The following is a 17,726-nucleotide window of genomic DNA, read 5'->3' as shown; positions in this document are numbered from 1 at the left end:
AATTCAGTTAAAACTTTGTCCACGGGTAATTGCAATTGATAATCAATTTAATCTTTATCTTCGCTAAAATCCAACTAGCTTAGGTCCTCTAGGGTTTGTTTTTTCCTTCGAGAGTTTTTCTAAATCCTTTCAGATTATTTGATGCTTAATTAATTATTTGTTCATATTTAATCATAGCATAATGCTTCATTGATTTTGTTTAGGTTAGATAATATAAGATGCTGCAGTAGGTTTAGGATCACCCTTTCCCAAGAATACGACCTTGATACTCATCATTTGTGCTAGTCTGCATCGATAGGTTCACTGCCTTAGATTTTAGCTACACAAATAGCATATCAATCTCAGATAGCAAGCAATAGGGTTCCTAGGGGAAACTGCTATAGTCATTACCATGAATTGAGTCTTGGGTAAGGATAAATGGTTCTCACAAATAAAAAGTATTCTTCATTGGCTTGTCTCCCCACTCAAGGGTCTATACAACGAAGGAAATTCACTCATTACTTATGAGTGATGGTTAGCCAGTATTGCAATTCCAAGGTTTGAGTGGAACCAAAGAACTACTAACAAATGCCATTTAGGCTATAGGGACCAAAGCGCACAATCTGTGATAATGGTGTAGTGATGCAAGAATCACTCATTAATAATAGAATTAAAGAAAAAAATATACCAGAATAAGCTTCTCTTATCCTAAGTGGAGTCACCACTATGGGCAACAATTTGGGGCACGCACCAAAGTGTCTTCAGCGACTACGACACTGTAGGTCTTTTCAACCTAATCGTGAACACGCTAACTAGTCATAAACACTAGCATTGAGATGGGAGTCGCCACCCGAGTAATTCTCTAGGATATTTTTTTACTAATGAGTTACGTTTCTTGATTCCATAAGGAAGCTTACATCATAAATCTAGAGATAGATCCAAAAGCCAACTTCCTTATTTATGTATCTCAATCTTTAATTTTACTGTTTAATGAGTTATTCCCTATAAATGCAATCTAAATATTTCTACACATCAAGCACTATAGCATGTGAGGTCCACCTAAGTCTAGTCCATTTTTATTAAACCCGGCCCATATTTGTTTTGTTAGCCTACTTAACTATTTAACTATGTACAAGGCCCACCTAGTCTAGCCCATTTATAATTTATGCTTTGAGTTCCATCCTTTAAACCTAAATGGACTACTTTTTATGTTAAGGCCCAATTGAGTGATTTTAAATCTAATGTGACCCAATTAATTCATTTAAAGCATGGTAAAAAGCCACTAGCTCTATATTGATTTTAAATTTAGCCCAATTACCATTTGATTAACCTAATGGATTATAATTTTCATATTGAGCCCAATTTTTAGTGCCTAGAGTCTATGTGTCCAATTTTAATTAGACAATCACATCTCAGTTACTTGGCATATATCAAGCATAAAATAAACATAAAAGTGTAGAAAAATCAAATCTAGCTAATACAACCCTTCCTACAACTAAAAAATAAAAGAAAATTGCCTAAAAACCAAGTACATAACATGAAATCACCAAAATACATTAAAAATCTGAAAATCAGGGGCCAAGATGTGCAAAGCTGATCAGCTTAGGGCATAGAGTCGATCAACTTAACATGGAGCCAAACTGACTCTACACTAAGCCGATCAGCTCTAGGGCTTCAAAGGGTCTTTCTGCATTTTTTCCTTCCGTTTCTCACACCTAGGAACCGACTTCGCATGTATAGAAGATAGAAAATTGATTAAGACATGAAGATGAAATAAGAAGCATAAAACATATGAAATTTAACTTGAAAACCTAAAAAAATACAAACCTTAAAAAATTATAACAAGTTGTAGGCAAATATAATATTTTAAGACAAATTCCAAATTTTAAGTATATAACCCTAAAATCTAATTCAATTGCATAGAAATATAAATCAATTATGTTTACCTACTCATTAACTAATCAAATTCAAAATCCAATAAATCATATTATCATATTCAAAACTCTACATGTTCATATTATCAAATTTAAAACCCAAAAACATAAAAAAAATTCCGTTTCAAAACCTAGGAAACATGCATATCATAAAAATATGTAAATCATTCAAGAAATCTAATTCTAACACATGTAACAATCATAGAAAGGAACCACAAAACTCTAACATGTTTCTAACAAAGAAAGTAAGAAAAACAATAAAGAAAATTGGAAAAGAAGGGAAAGATGATGATATGGATACTTTGAAACTCTCAGATTGTCACCATATTGTGTAGATCTTCGAGTCTCAAGTGATAAGGACAAGGTTGAATCAAAAATAGGGTAGCAATGCAGAGTGTTTAAGGTTTGTGTTTTGATTTTTGAAAGTGCATGTATTGTTGAGAACTCATTGTCGCTCTGTTGAAAATTGCCAACCTTAGCCCTAGGGTTTCCTTTTCTATTTATAAAGGAAGGTTTAAGGAAACCTTAGAAACTTAGATATACATTCTAATTTGTTTGATAAATATCCATAATAAAAAAGACTTAGTTTTTGGACTTATCAAGATGTTTAATGATAATTATTGATAAATATTATGAAAACCACTAAAACTTCAAATAATTATCAAAAAAATATTCTAGAAGATGTATTTTTATTTATTTTGTCATTTTAAAGTGAAAAATACTCAAAACTGATGCAAAATTCTAATTTCTGGATTGACTGGCACTATATAGAGCCAATTCAGCTCTATGCTAAGCCAATTGGCTTAGGGGGTAAAAAGTTCTGAAAATTTTTCAGTTTAGTCCTTGAACTTGAAAAAACTGTCATTTTTTTCTGCCTATTGGGTCCAAATTAATTCTAGAAAAGCAATTTTGGTTCAATTATTCTCAATCTAACTAGGATTCCCCCATCCTCAACCTTTCGAGACTTGAGAAAGGTAGTAACTTTCATCATCGAGTTTTTCGCAATTCTCTTAATATCTAAATCTGAAAATTTGGTGCTAAGAATTAACTTTAGAAGACTTATTGTAAACTAGTATCATGGTCTAGAAAAATCTGCTAAAGTTGAATGACGTGATTAATGTAACTCTATCATTAAGCAATATGATTATAATAACCAGCTGGAAGTATCAATTAGGGACCTCGAGTCCACCAAACAAAAGCCAAAGTCTTTCTCTCATTCTTGACTAGGTGAAGGAATAAGGTTGCGTTGATGAAAAATAAGCCCTCTAGAAAGGACCAAGTTCGAATGGTGGTTCACAATGTTCCTCCAGAATGGGTTAAAAGACTTCAAATGATGAACCCAAAAGCTTTCATAGACCCATATGATAATGGGTTTTAGGTTGAAAAAATCGAAAATAACAAAAGGAAGACTGTGCGAACCAACGGAAGGTCAAATTATCAGGTTAGAGGGAGCATGATTTTAGATGTGAATGTTATCCGGCAACCGATGAAGTTCTTCAAGTTCAGGCAACCTCTCTCAAAGATCTTTGAGAGATTAGTGTTGAATGGCATGCTCCAACCGACTACCCTCAAAAACCCGCCTAACCTTAATGCACCCGGTTACAAATCCAACACCTACTGCAAATTTCACCAAGCACCCGATAACCAAACAAACAACTGCATATGGATGTAACACAAAATCCAGGACCTCATCGACGCTAGAAAATTGAGTGATCCGAACTAGCCCAATACTAGAATAAATACTCTACCAAACTACAACAACGGACCTCCTCTAAACCAAGTGTCTATGATCAACCCTGACTTCAATGAAGAGGAGGTCATAAACTCTTCTCAAGACATATTCCAACCTGAGCTAGAGATAGAGCCAAATAACCCACAAAAAGCCTTCACCGAATTAGGGGCACCATTATCCGTGGTGTTCCAATAACTAAAATGGAGTGAGAAACTCAAGCCCCAATCGCTGAAAAGTAGCCCTAACCTCATAATGCCCAATGTTATGAGTATCACTAGACTTTCGGGCATATGACAAATTAGTGCAACCATCTTACGCACGAGATTCAAGACTATACATTATGGGAATTTCAAGTAGAGCAACTTCCTCGATATGAATATGAAGACCTATTGGGGCAGCCCTCGAGCAAAATTCAGTTTCAAAATCTGATTTTCGAGACTTACTTCGGCTGATATTCGGATTGAGGATATTGTGTCGAGTGGTTAGAGGTTAGACGATGATCAAGCAGCTGTGAGATTTGTCTTCTAGAAGTTTGGAAGGAAGGTAAGAAGAAGTCAATTAAGCCCATCAACGTTTAGTATAGCTCTAGGGATGAATGTGAAGTCTCAGACACTAAGGTAAAGGATATCTGGGCAAGCGGTGACTCTAACAAAGAAGTCGAGACAGCGGGTAAAGGTGTAGACACGGGGATTCAAGAGTTAAAATAAGTCAAGAAAGCACCTAAAGGAGGGGATAATGGGTTGTTAGAATAACTGAAGAAAGATAAGAAGATGACTGACATCTGGGAACTGTTGATGCACTCATCGGACCATAAAAATACACTAATCCAGGCCTTATCTAGTATAAGTATTAGCACAGTAGCTACCCCCAAGGAGATATCAAAACGTAACTAACCACTAGGATGATCACTTTCTCGAACAAAGACCTACCACTATAGGAAAAAGACCATAACAAGGCTATCTATCTAACAGCAAAGGTTAAAGGGAAAAGGGCCCTTTGTGCGATGGTGGATGATGGGTCAGTGATCAATGTATGTCCCTCTTGTATACTCCCTAAGTTGGGAATGATTGCGAAAGACCTGAAACAATCGGATATAGTTATAAGGGCCTGCGACGAGACGAAGAGAGATGTGGAAGGAATGCTTTCAACACTAATAAAGACAGGTCCCATTAAATCCTAGATGAAATTTACTACCCTATGAGGAGTCCCTTCCACTGTACATCAGAAGGTTAAGTTCCCTCATGAAGGCAAGATATTGATTATCAACATCGAAGGTGGTAAGGTCATCTCTACCATCCAAGAAGTTGTCAAAGAGCTAGAAGCCCCTACTAGATTTCAGGTTGTTGTTCTTAATGAGGGCTACATGAATCTTAAAGTAAACAACATGTTCTAGAAAATAGACTTTATGCCTAGAATGGGGTTGAGAAAGGACCAGTAGGGTATCGCAGAGCTACCAGATTCCAAATGTTAGAAAACTCGACATGGGTTGGGTTATCGTGAGGATGAAGACGAGGATAAATCGAAGGGTAAAACTCTATAAGACGTATGTCTAAGAGTATAAATCCTACTCTAGAGGGCCCCAGCCTGTTACAGTACCTAGGACTGAGGTGCCGGGAAAGAATCTAATCATCGATAGAATGGTTGAGCTAAGCATCAAGGAAGTCCGCGAGAAGGTCACCATCAAGGTAGAGGAGCTCAAGCTGGAAGAGTTCATCTCTCTATATGAAAAGCTGAGTCAGCAAGAACTAGCTGCTCTGAGAGCGGAGCATATCATTGATGTATTCTATTATGATGTAATCACGTCCGATCTTTATGAGGACAATGTTTCTGTGATCAATGATATAAACTCTAGTTTTTCTTATGCGTGTGATGTTTTTCCTAATGGTAGTGTGCATTTTAATAATCATGACATGTACATATGACATTAATTCCACCCAAATTAATTCATTTAATTTATGAACAGATGCAAATCTAAGGAACATTTTGAAAACTCATGATATAACTGTTGAGGAGAGGAGAGAATAAGAAAAAAAAAACATAAAAAAGAAAAGAAGTATTTGCTTAGTCCTACGACGACATGCAAGGGTTAAATAGAAAAATAGTAGAGCACCACATTCTGACTTATCCGCACATCAAGATTAAGCAAAAAATACGAAGATTAAGGCTGGAATAGGCAGAAAATATTCGAGAAGAAGTCGCTAAGTAGGTGAAAGCTAATTTTCTAGATGTAGTCGACTATCTTAAATGGTTGGCAATTATCGTCCCAATCTCAAAGAAGGATGGAAAAGTAAGGATGTGTATGGATTATCGGGACCTGAACAAGGCATTGCCCTAAGGACGATTTTCTCCTTTCTCATATAGATGTGATAGTTGACAGTGTCATTTCAATTGCGATATACTCTTGCATTGATGGTTTCTCCGGGTACAACTAAGTCATGATGGCAGTAGTGGACAAGCTGAACATGTCATTTATCACCGAATAGGTACGTACTGCTATAAAATTATTCCTTTAAGACTAAAGAATATGAGGGCAAGTTGTCAAAGGGTAGCCACTACTTTGTTTCATGACATGATACACAAGGAGGTGGAGTTGTATGTAGATGATATGATGGTAAAGTATGAAACAAGAGAAGGGCATTTCCAATCTCTTGATAAGTTCTTAGGACGAGTGGAAAGGTATAATTTGATGCTTAATCTGAAGAAGAGTGTATTTAGAGTAACATCAAGGAGGTTGTTAGGGCACAATGTGAGTCAATGGGAAATAAAGATTGATCCGGACAAGATAAAGGCTATTTAAGAGATGTCAGCATCGAAGATAGAGAAAGAAGTCAGAGGATTTCTAGGACTTCTACAATACATCAGCAGGTTCATTTCCAAGCTCACAATAGTTTGTGATCCTATATTCAAGCTTTTGAGAAAACACCAACCTATTGTGTAGGATGAGCATTGTTAGAAAGCCTTTGATAAGATTAAAAAGTATTTGATGAAGCCGCTAGTACAGAAGCCATCGAAAGATGGAAAGCCGTTGATTATGTACTTGGCCTTGAAAGAAGGAGCCATGGGGTCAATGGTAATGCAATGTGGGCCTAATGATGTGGAGCATGCGGTCTACTATCTCAGTAAGAAATTGCTACCTTATTCAAAGTATAATCTAATGGAGAAAATGGGTTTAGCCATGATATGGGCTACGAGGAGATTGAGACACTACTTCTAGTCTTATAAGATGCAAGCAATTTCAAAAATATACCCACTTAAGTATCTGTTTGAAGCTCTGATTGACAAAAGGAGGATTAAAGCCCTTTATCACATGCAATTGTAATAGAAACAAATAGCTAGGGCATTCAATAAGAAAGTGAAGCTAAGGAAATCAGAGTCGGTGAGCTGGTATTGAAACACACAAGACCTATTGTATGCAACCTAAGAGGGAAGTTCAAGCCTAATTAGGAAGGCCCGTACTTGGTAAAGAAAATCCTATCTAAAAGTGCCGCTAAGATCTTAAAACTGGAAGGGAACGAGTTCTCTGAGTCAATTAACCAAGATCGTCTCAAGAAATATTATGTATAAATAGAAAAAATAATAAAGAAAAAATAGCATGTTAATTAGAACACTTGGAAAAGGCTGGTTGGTAAAAAATTAGGGCAACGAGAGAAAATAATTAGCTAGAAAGTTTGAAAAGATTAGTTGATAACATGAGTTGCATCATGAGAAATCAAAATGTACCCTTTTGGGCCTTTACTAAATGAATAAATTATTTAGAACTTTTATCAAACATGTATACGTCCGTTTATTACTTTATGCACTAACTGAAAGAAAAACTAAGCTAAAGTCATAAGCAAAATAAATGAGATCTAAAAAAGAAGCATATTTTCATCTTCTCCTTCTCTTTGCATCTACATTTCTAGAATTAGTAGCTAGCTCTCGAGTCCTCTTGAACCTTGCAAAGCCAGGAGAAGTGGTAATCTGAAGCTCGATCCAATCTTTGAAGTTATCATCCGTGGTTAGATCACATTCAGAGTCCAGGTTGCCCTCTATATTTCAATGGGGCAAAAGTCTCTCCAGCTTATCCAGAAAATCCTATCTTAGTGGGAGGCCCTCAAATTCAGGAGGGAATTCCAGAATTTTTTGCTTTTGTCTGTATTGACGGTAAAGTCTTGCAGGTGTGTAGAAGGTGGATGCCCGTAGTCTAGGTACACCATGAGTGTAACATGCTTGATTCTCCGCCAAGGGCAATTTAAGCGGATAAGTGTCTGGAATGCCCTTCACCCAAGAAATCCAGCCATCGTTGGCCTACAGGGTAGTGATTGGTCGAACTTGCACATGCTTTGGCTTATACTTGTCGATGTTCCACGGAATGGTCAGTATTTGAAGTTTCTCGCGTAGCCAAATCTGCAAAAAGAAATGAAATAATAAATAAAAAGGAAAAAAAGAAGCTACGTTGAAAACCCAAAAGGGCGGGTTAAGCAAAAATAAAGTCTACTAAGTTGAAAACTTGAGTGGCGGCTTAAGAAAAATTTAAGACGTTAGCCTGCTAAGTTAAAAATCCGAAAGGGCGACTTAGGCAAAAATAATAAAATAAAAAATAGATTTGGCTATATACTTGCAAGAGAACAAGCTCTAAGCAAACCGTTGATGGATTTTGTACATGTCTAATCCAATTATGGTTTTAGCTAAGACGACTGGAACTGGATATGCTCCGTGCTCCACCTAATCAACAATGCTAGCAATTCTGATGTATCCCCCTCCTTAAGGAGAAATCATCATAAATTAGGCATAGAGGTAAAAGCCCAGTAACTCATGCAGGTGTACTCCTTTCCTTCTTTTTACAACAAGAAATCAAGGAAGTCAGAGTAATGTATCCACCAACATAATAGGAAAGTACCTCAGCAGGGGGCATATTGAATAACTTTACCAATTTTCCAGAAAAAGGATCATCAAGCCTTGGAAAAGCAATCGGATGAGTAGAATCCATGGAGCCTCCAAGAATGGCAGAAAACTCTTCAATTATAGGACATAGATCATTCCCATTAAATCGAAAAACATGGTCTCTTGGACACCAAAAGTTGACGGTAGAGTAAAGAAGCCCATAATTAAGCTTGGTATATTGCCTAGTTTGAAAGAGAAAAGGTAAAATTTTTCAAGTTTGATCCATTCATCATCAGTCAAGGTTTTGAGAAGAGTTTGGAGGGCTTTGGCACTTTTCTTAGTCATGTTTTTCAACTTTTGAGTTATGAATCGTGTATGGAGAAGTGTGAGGGGTGCATGCATATTTAAAGGCCATAAATCAGTGTTTAATTCAGACTCTAAAACTATAGAGCTGAATTGCCTAACTATATAACTAATCGACTATGTGCATAGCCGAATTGGCTTAGCACACATTCGAATCGGTTGTGTGATGTCATTAGGCAATTTCATAGCACATTGATAGATTTTTGGTGTTTTCTTGGCTCCTGATCATATGTACACCCAAAATATACAATGTTGAGAAGAAAATAATGATAATGCATGGATTTAAACATCAAAGTGCAAAGTTTTATATCTCAAAAAAGTCAGGTTCTATAGAAAGGCAGCAAAAAGTAAAAAAATACATAGAATGGCAGAAAAATCAAAAGTTAGGGCTCTCTCTCTAGTCTCCTATCCCCTTGTCGGATCGATGTCCATCCCCTGGGTCTGTAAAATAGACAATTGAAGTTCAAGGTGTCAATCTTGCGTTGTTGGGCCTCAATCTGGGATTGTCGATCATCTATCTGCCCTTGCATACTCTCGTGATCCCTCTAAAGAAGACCCAAAAGGAGCTTAGTTAATATACTTCATATATGTATACATGCATTCATTTTGAATTTCATAATTTATTTTGATTCTTACTCGCCGAGGATAAAGAACTGCCTCCTTGTAGCACTAATTAGCTGATGTACATGCTCAAACTAATATCTCTGGACCTGTGTGATTATCTTTATATGTTACTAATATTTCAAGAAATGAAAAGATGTGAAGTATCAAAAGGAATACAACTTACGTGCGCCCAAGTGCTCAAAGTAAACTTCAGCAAAAGGTAGTGCTTCATGGCAAGTCGATGCTCTATGGCACCGGCAGGACTCTAGTATGAGACCATCAGATCTGGGAGGAAGGCAATACTTCTAAGCACCATATCTAGCATCGCTGTGAGAGGAGCCTAAAATGTAGCACCCGCGAAGAAGCCCGAGACATGTGAAGGTCTGGAGCGGCGAGTAGACCATCCTTTTGTTAATTCAAAAGCTGGGGGCACGCGGTGAATGAACTATGGTAGGACTACTAAATTAGTAACCAAGCAAAGAAAAGATAAAAGAAAATTAAAACTCAAGCAAAGTCAAGAACAAACCTGAACCATGATATCATCACCGAGATGCACGGGCCCTAGTAGCTAAGGGATGAATGAGGTATAGTCTATCCTACAAGATCGGACGCTAAGGTCCTCAAAGTCATCATATCCCTCTAAGCTCCCGGCTAGCTCCTCGCTTATAAGGTCAGCAGTCCAAAACATGGAGAGAAAGGGAGATAACAGAACCTGGCGCCTGTTAGGCTCCCTCTCCCAACCATGGATCCTCTTGCCTAAGAACCAAGCATGACAAGTTGGGCCAACGAAGAGAACCCTTATATGATTTAGGTCTGCAATGGAGAGCATGTATGGGTCCCAATGACGGCGCTCACCCAGCCAATCGCTATGGATTTGCAAATTGCAAAGGTAAGTAACTAAAACTTGTAAAACACATATATGACTTATAAATTTTTCTTTCTACCTTAGCCTAGGTCAGGGAGTTGATCCATATGGACCTGCGCCCACTCTAGAGGGACGCTCCTACTCGAGCCCTAGCGGCTCAAACGCGGGAAGGCTCTAGAAGTGGTAATAGGTCGTGACCCACTAGAAAGCCAAGCTCCAAAGGTCAAACTTGTAAATTAACATGCAAGTACAAGAAAGCATAAAATAAAGAAGTTAGAGTGGATAGTACTTATGTAAATCGCATATCAAAAGCTGCAAATTCTCTTGCTCCCACGGATAGTAATGTCCATCTGATGGTACAAATAAGCAAGAGCTACATATCCCAATTGAAAGAGGAGACCTAGTCCAAATCCGGCAAAGAAGCCAAGTAATATAAGTTCAATGATTTTCTTGAATCACTGAACAGAGTAGTCTCAAAGAGGTATATCAAGAAGCCCCGAGCTCTTTGGTCCACTTCCTGAGCATTCCAGGGTACAAAGCCCCCGTAAAAATGAAGAGGAATGCTCTGATAAGCTAAGCACCGTATGTTTTTACGCGCCGACAAAAACCAAAGCAAGTCTGCGATATAATGTTCCTAGACATCAGAGCATTGATCGTGGATCGCATCATCAAAAGGTACAGGTGTACCTGTGAAGTCTATCCCCGTAATAGTAGCAAATAAAAATAAGTATAGAGTCAGCTCGCTAACCAGAGTGTGGAATGTGTGGGTTGTGTTCATCCACCTCTCGAACAAGGTGTAAACTGAAGTATGATCCGTAATATATAAAAGTTTCAAGCGTTTTCAATTTTGTGTAATTGATTCATTATGTTTTCTTAGTAAGAGTGATCCAATTTGACAAATTGACTTCAATTTTTTTAGTCCATTTATCAATTTGCTCAAAATTAATCTTAAAGATGTCATGTTGGCCAATTTATTAATTTGTTTGGTTTAAGTAATATTTAAGTTATTCTAAAAAATAATGATTTAGTTAATAATGAATATCATGTTAGTTTAAATAATTATTTTTAATGTTTATATGAAAGTCACGTCAATATTGATTAAATAAATAAAAGTCAAAATTGTTATTTGTGCACAAAAAGTAAAGATAGATTGGGCAAAATTACCATGACACAAAAACATTTAGATTTTTGTTATTATTATACCATTTGAAAAAGATGATCTTCCCTTATTTTTTATATTTTATTATTTTATTTGTTATGTGCCTTTTTGTTATTTTTAAGTTTTAATTGTAACCACAATCTTCAGCAATTACCCTTTGTTTGGTAAGCGAATCTTAAGTTTGTGTTATTAAGAGGGGAAAAAGTTAAATTGTATTGTACTGTTATCTCCTTCAATACTTTTTAATAAAAAACAAAGTAATATGAAACTACCAAATCTCAGAAACGATATATGAAAAAGATAACAATAAATGCAAATTCGATCCATTTATTTCTAAAATGCAATAATTAGTTCGAGAGTTTTTTTTGGTACTTTATGCCTATTAAATACAAAGGTAACTTTTCTCTCAAAATGTATTTATAACAAGAGAATTATATGCTTACATACATTCAGAACGTACCGAATTTAAAGACAAAAGTACAGATAAGTCCTTGCTTTTTTATTATAATTCCAATTACATGCCAACTGTTTAAAGTGGCTCACTTAAACCCTTAAAGTTTGAACAACAGTTCAATTGAACTCCTTTAGCGAATTTCATTAAATCGCCGCTAGCTAGAAGAGTTTAATTGAACTATTTCAAATGCTAAAGGCATAAGTGAGACACTTTAAAAGTCGACTATCTGGACAAAAATACACAAACTTATTTGCACCTTTTGCCAAACATAAAAACTAATTATTTAATATATCAAATGTAAAAATTTATTTGTAAAAAATTCTATTTAAAATTTATTTACAAATAAAATGAAAATCTTAATAAATTTCAGCCAATCTAGGAATAAGATTTTGCATAATTTTGCTATGTAGACCTTATGTTGTAATACCCCATAACATATCTAAATAGGCTCGCCCGAAACCTCACATAGAATTGCATTTAACGCTTTAAAGTTAAAAGATGCAAGCTATGTGTATTAAAGCCATACCCCATAAGTAAAATGGCGGTACTCATATTAGAAAACAGCAGAAAAACAACAATTGAGGCGAACAATGGAAACCAAGCACTTCCCGCTTCTATACAGTAGTTGAAGAAGTCAGTTTGCCACTACATTATGATCTAATCTACATTGTGAAAACCTGGAAGAAGAGAAGTGATAAAGCCAAAGACAACCATCTGAATCTCCTTGACAATTCCCCACCAGTTGTTCCCGCCGTCACCTTCTCCAGGTTCTACTATGTTCTCATTCTCAACGGCCTGGTTACCGTCCTCTGGAGGATGACTTTCATTATCAGCTACAGCTTGTCCCTCTGCAACAATAGGAATGACGAGTATTACTAAACGCTAAACAAAGCAGAAAATAAAATTATGCCTTCCAACATGGATTAACCTTCACTATTAGAAACCATCCAATCTGATGGGGAACAGAAGATACAATAAGATAGGAGGTGTGAATTGATACACTAGCATCACCAGAGCAAGGCATCAAAGATTTCAAATAACACAACCAGCATCAATTACACCAAACAAGAAAGCTTTCACATAAACCAGATCAACAATATCAGAAGCTTAGTAGATGCAAGCCAGTTCATAAATACAAGATTAAAAAAAGTTTTCCAAGTTGCAAAACTAATTTCAAAAGAAGGCATTGGTGATGAGTAAAAATTTAATGTCCTCATCATTTCAATACTTTCTTACTGAAATCTTTGTTAGAAAACCACGAGAAGTCCCTCCCTTGATAGGCAACATAAACATTTTCATTAGTTGTTCGTTTGATTTGGAGAAAGCAGATCTTTGATCAAAAGTTGGATAATATTTTTGGAGGAAAATTCGACTGTAAGAATCTTTGATTCGAGACGGAATTGATGGATTTCATTTTAGGATTTGAGACTGCATTTACATTTAAAGAATTCGAAAAAAAGAGGAAAAAGAACCAAATTCATTAAGTCAATATCTTGTTATACTATTTTATTATTTCAATGAATCAACAGCATTTTCAAGTATTGCACTTCCATAACAATGGAATTAAATGGCTAAAAGTGCAAGAACTTGTAATAAGTAGGCTGTAAAGGTTGAAAAGGGTTGAAGTGGTCCACTTTGAAGGTTCACGAGCCAAATTGGCCTTTGCTCCTGTATGCATTGTGGATATATGCATACTCACCGAACCTTTTCAGGGTGCTCTGCTCTTCTTCAAAAGACAAGTTGTAAAACAGAAAGAAAAGAATACATTCTAGTCAGAATTGTACCTATTCTTGACGTTGATTACTTGTTTGAAGAAAATATTAGGCTTAATTGCTAAAAAAAACTTGTACTTTGCACTTGTTAACAATTTTAACACGTTTTCAAATTTTAAATTCAGTACCATACTTTAACATTAAATTAGCATGAACTCCCACAACAAAAGAATGGGAAGGGCTAAGCAACGCCATTACTAAACATTGTCATTTAAGAACATAAAATTAATAAAACCCTAAAGTTAAGAAATGAAAAAAATATTAATTTATGTGCTTAAACGACGGCGTTTTAGTAATGGGAAGAATCAACAACTCCAATTTTGACTCATCCATTTTTGTTGGTGTCGTAATTCACGCCACCAGCAAATTTAGCTGATAATTTTACGAAACCTAAGATTGAAATCAATGTTAAAGTATGATGTTGAAATTTAAAATCTAAAAACTACATGCTAAATTTGATAACAAGTATAAAAATACAGGATTATTTTGGCAATTTAGCCAAAATATTAAAATAAGTATGAATGATTGCTACCATTTTGGTTGTAAGACTAAAATCAATTGGTAATTTCCGTTTATGGACTACATTAGAAACAATTAATTTTTCCTGCAAGCAAACCATGAGAATGTTTGACCATACAACTCAAAAGGAAATGAACATAATAACAATAGAAGAACTAGTAGATGTGAGAAATGGTAAAATTGAAAGTCATTTTCTTTGAAATTCTCGTTTTCCACTGGATCAGAAAAAAATATATTTTTCTGTTAACTGTCAATTGTGTTTTAAACAGAGGAAGATGCAGAAAATAGTTCAAAAAATCAAATGGCAATAGGCAGATAAGTATATATGGCATTACTAATAACTTCTTTTATAATCAGTTTACAGAATCAGATTCATGCATATTTTGGGTTTACAACTCAATGGTGATACCATATAATTTTCATGTCATAATCATGATAAAATAATTGTAGCATAATCATAATCAAGGGCACATAAAACCAGAACTTTTTGATTATGTGTCATGTCCACTTAGTATTGTCACCATGATGGATCATGCACTGCATTTCCAACCTGATTAAGGCTGCATTTCTCAAAGGGACTAAAAGAACTATATCATTATTCACCACCTTGGGCCTAAACCTAAAAAATTTCAGAAGGATTACATTGTACAATCTTCATGAAATGCACACAACAGGAGGAGGAGAAAAAGACTTGTTGCTAAGCGTACATCCAAGGAAGAGAAAATACCTGCCAGTGCAACAATCTCATTCTGCCTTGCCACAGGAGGAGCATTTTCAGGTCTGACAACCGGCCGAGGTGGACGGGGAGGTTGAGCTGCCCTTTGCATGCTTTGTGAGAGCCACTGGACCAACGGTGTGAGAGCTCCAGTTTGGTATCTGCAACAATTGAAATCTAGATAATTAGCTTCTTTTGCTCAAAGAAGGATAGGAGAATTGAACTTGAAGAGCTCTAACAGCTGACTTGGTGTTGTGTATGAAGTTGGCATCAAAAAAGTGACACAAAATCACTCTCAAATATTATGAACCAAAGTCAACATTTTTGAGAAACATGTTTAATATTTAATTTTCCTAGAGCTATACCACCATTTAATCTTCCCCACGGAGCATTCTTGACTCTCAAAAGCTTTCTGATTCTTTGCTTTCCTAAAAGCATTCTATTTTAAGACGCTAAATAATGAAAGTTCTCCAAAAAATCAATCATTTAAATTGAATATAAGAACTTGGTTAAAATTTCTTTGGATATAAATTGCAATAGGTAATCATTTGAATTCATCAGTTGACTCTGACTATAAGTAGTTATATTTATAAGTTTCATTGCATGTGATGTGCTTCAAGTGTAGATAATCGGGGTAAAATTATGTAAATACACTGTGCAGGAAAAAAACATTGTACAGAAAATAAAACATGATTATTCTATACACTTTTCCAAGCCATTCAATAAGCAACCAAAAATTATACATAATTGAGTAACACACATAACCTTGTATCAATTTTAATAGCAAGTGACTTACAAATAGACAAGTGAAGCAAAGAACACGAGCACAACAAGTCTTTGTCTTGATCCATCTTGGTTGAACAAAAAGATTACAGCTGCCAGCTTAAGTATAAGTAATAAATCAAGCTGAAATGCAATTTGAAATCTCCTTACAACAACTTGTCTTTGAGCTGCAGGCTGTTGCTGTTGCTGCTGATGCTGTTGTGGCTGTTGTCCCCCTTGTCCATGATCGCTGGGTGCCCCAGCATTAGAACTTGACCTACTGTCAAAGAAATGTAAACAAAAAATGGCAACCAGTTGAGAGATTCACACTTCATCATGTAATTCATTTTTCTGCACATATATATCATGGTTTTCTCAGTTGTCATTTATTATTTCAACTAATATGATTTTATAATGAGTTAAGCACACACAGAATGTCTAACCTGTACATCACATAATTCTGCTATGTTCTGGTGTCACATTCTCTACAAGTTACTACATTTATAGGCAAAATGAAGGAAGAGATTCAGCAGAGAAAGTGAGGGAAAGATTATCCAAATTTTGACTTAAAATTTTCATGAAAAGATATTTAACCTAGTAAAAATCATAATTTCTTCTATAGCAATTGAAACCCCAGCAAACTCAACTTTTGGAGTGCTATCAGTTAATTATTACTTAGTGCAGCAACAATTTCTATATAAACCCAACCTAGCTCATATATGCTGTATGGTAGTAGCTTGATAAAAGAGTTCACAAAGGCTTAAAAGACTTTGATCTCTCACAATTCTCTTATACCAATATTAATAGTAACAAAAGCTTCAATTGTCTAGGGGGAAAATGCAACATTACCTAACAAGGTAGTTATGCTTGTTTTAGACTTTCAGGACAAAGAAGAAAAGATATATAGTTTATTATGGAAAAAAATGGAACCTGATGGTGCCACGAGGATGAGAGATGGCACATTATAAACTCAATCCAACAGGTAATTAATATTTTGTAGTTAAAAAATAACTAAGAGATAGGAGTATAATGCTTAACACCAGAGGCACTAAGCAGTAACTAAAGGATTCAGATCATAAAGAAGAAGACAAGCCTATAGTGGCACATCTAATCCCCGAACAGCTAATAGAAAAGAACTTGATATAATAATAGAGAAAAAATTATTAAAAAACAAAGATTTTTGCAAAAAGGTAATCCACAACAATAAAGTACATAATCCATGTTTTAGTTTGCAGCACATGTAAACAAATTACAGCCCACAAGAGTCCTCAGATAACAGAAGTCACAAACTAATTACTATTCTCCAAAGTTTATGCCTGTATATGTAGAAATTAATACTTGCCGCCAAGTTGACAACATTAACTACTAATCATAATCATAGCTTACAACAGAAACACTTACGTAGTAGGTACATTATACGTGAGAGGGATAAGTGTATTCGACGGAAATCCGGCAATTGGACCCATAACTGGCGGAACCGGCACAGCATAAATGCCAGCCCCGCGATGCATCTGATCCTGATTTTGCAAAGACGGTGTAAAACCAGGAACCATAGCAGGGTACACAATTGGATACATCTGAAGGTCACCAAATGGATAAGGTGGGAGACTAGAGCATGCCAGAACCTAATAAGATAATCAACACCTCAAAAACATTATTAAAGAAACCCTAATCACAATAATTTCATTATTATTAGAAATTAATTATAAAAAAAGTAAAATAACATCAAATAAAAGAAGCTGTTCATGTTCAATTTCAACATGCCATCAAATGTAAAATTGATTAAAGAAAAAAAAAAGAAAGGAGGAATAATAAGATATCGATTGACAGTGGAGAAAAAGAATATACATGATGTTTGCTGTTGTCCTCGGGAGAATTTCGAGTATCGGTTTGTTCTGCCATTAGATCGCTCTCTTGCGAGAAGGAGGAAATTGTTAGATTCAATTCTTTTTTTATCTCGAATCTTAATAATAAAATTATATACCACGAACTAAGTTAAGCTTTTT

At 35.6% G+C, this 17,726-nt stretch overlaps 1 protein-coding gene across 1 annotated transcript; it reads right to left on the bottom strand.

Moving 5' to 3' along the window:
- Positions 1 to 12,482: 12,482 nt before the first annotated feature.
- On the bottom strand, positions 12,483 to 17,726 carry LOC8262535. The gene is made up of 5 exons (XM_002527759.4): positions 17,569 to 17,726; positions 17,122 to 17,345; positions 15,755 to 16,000; positions 14,971 to 15,119; positions 12,483 to 12,800 (listed from the first exon to the last, which is right to left on the bottom strand). Exons 1-5 carry the CDS (start codon positions 17,620 to 17,622, stop codon positions 12,610 to 12,612), a joined length of 864 nt encoding a protein of 287 aa, XP_002527805.1. The 5' UTR covers positions 17,623 to 17,726; the 3' UTR covers positions 12,483 to 12,609.

This window comes from Ricinus communis, chromosome 3 (assembly GCF_019578655.1).
Source record: "Ricinus communis isolate WT05 ecotype wild-type chromosome 3, ASM1957865v1, whole genome shotgun sequence".
Lineage (NCBI taxonomy): Eukaryota > Viridiplantae > Streptophyta > Magnoliopsida > Malpighiales > Euphorbiaceae > Ricinus > Ricinus communis.
The sequence above is the reverse complement of the archived record's forward strand: the minus strand, read 5'-3'. Positions and strand labels throughout refer to the sequence as shown.

What these genes read in the sequence shown, in the direction of transcription:
- LOC8262535 (XM_002527759.4), bottom strand. Translation starts at nt 17,622, where the DNA reads ATGGCAGAACAAACCGATACTCGAAATTCTCCCGAGGACAACAGCAAA. An exon ending in AGGACAACAGCAAACATCAT is followed by an intron (nt 17,346 to 17,568) that starts GTATATTCTTTT and finishes TTATCTTATTAG; the next exon opens with GTTCTGGCATGCTCTAGTCT. An exon ending in TGAGATTGTTGCACTGGCAG is followed by an intron (nt 12,801 to 14,970) that starts GTATTTTCTCTT and finishes CTATTGTTGCAG; the next exon opens with AGGGACAAGCTGTAGCTGAT.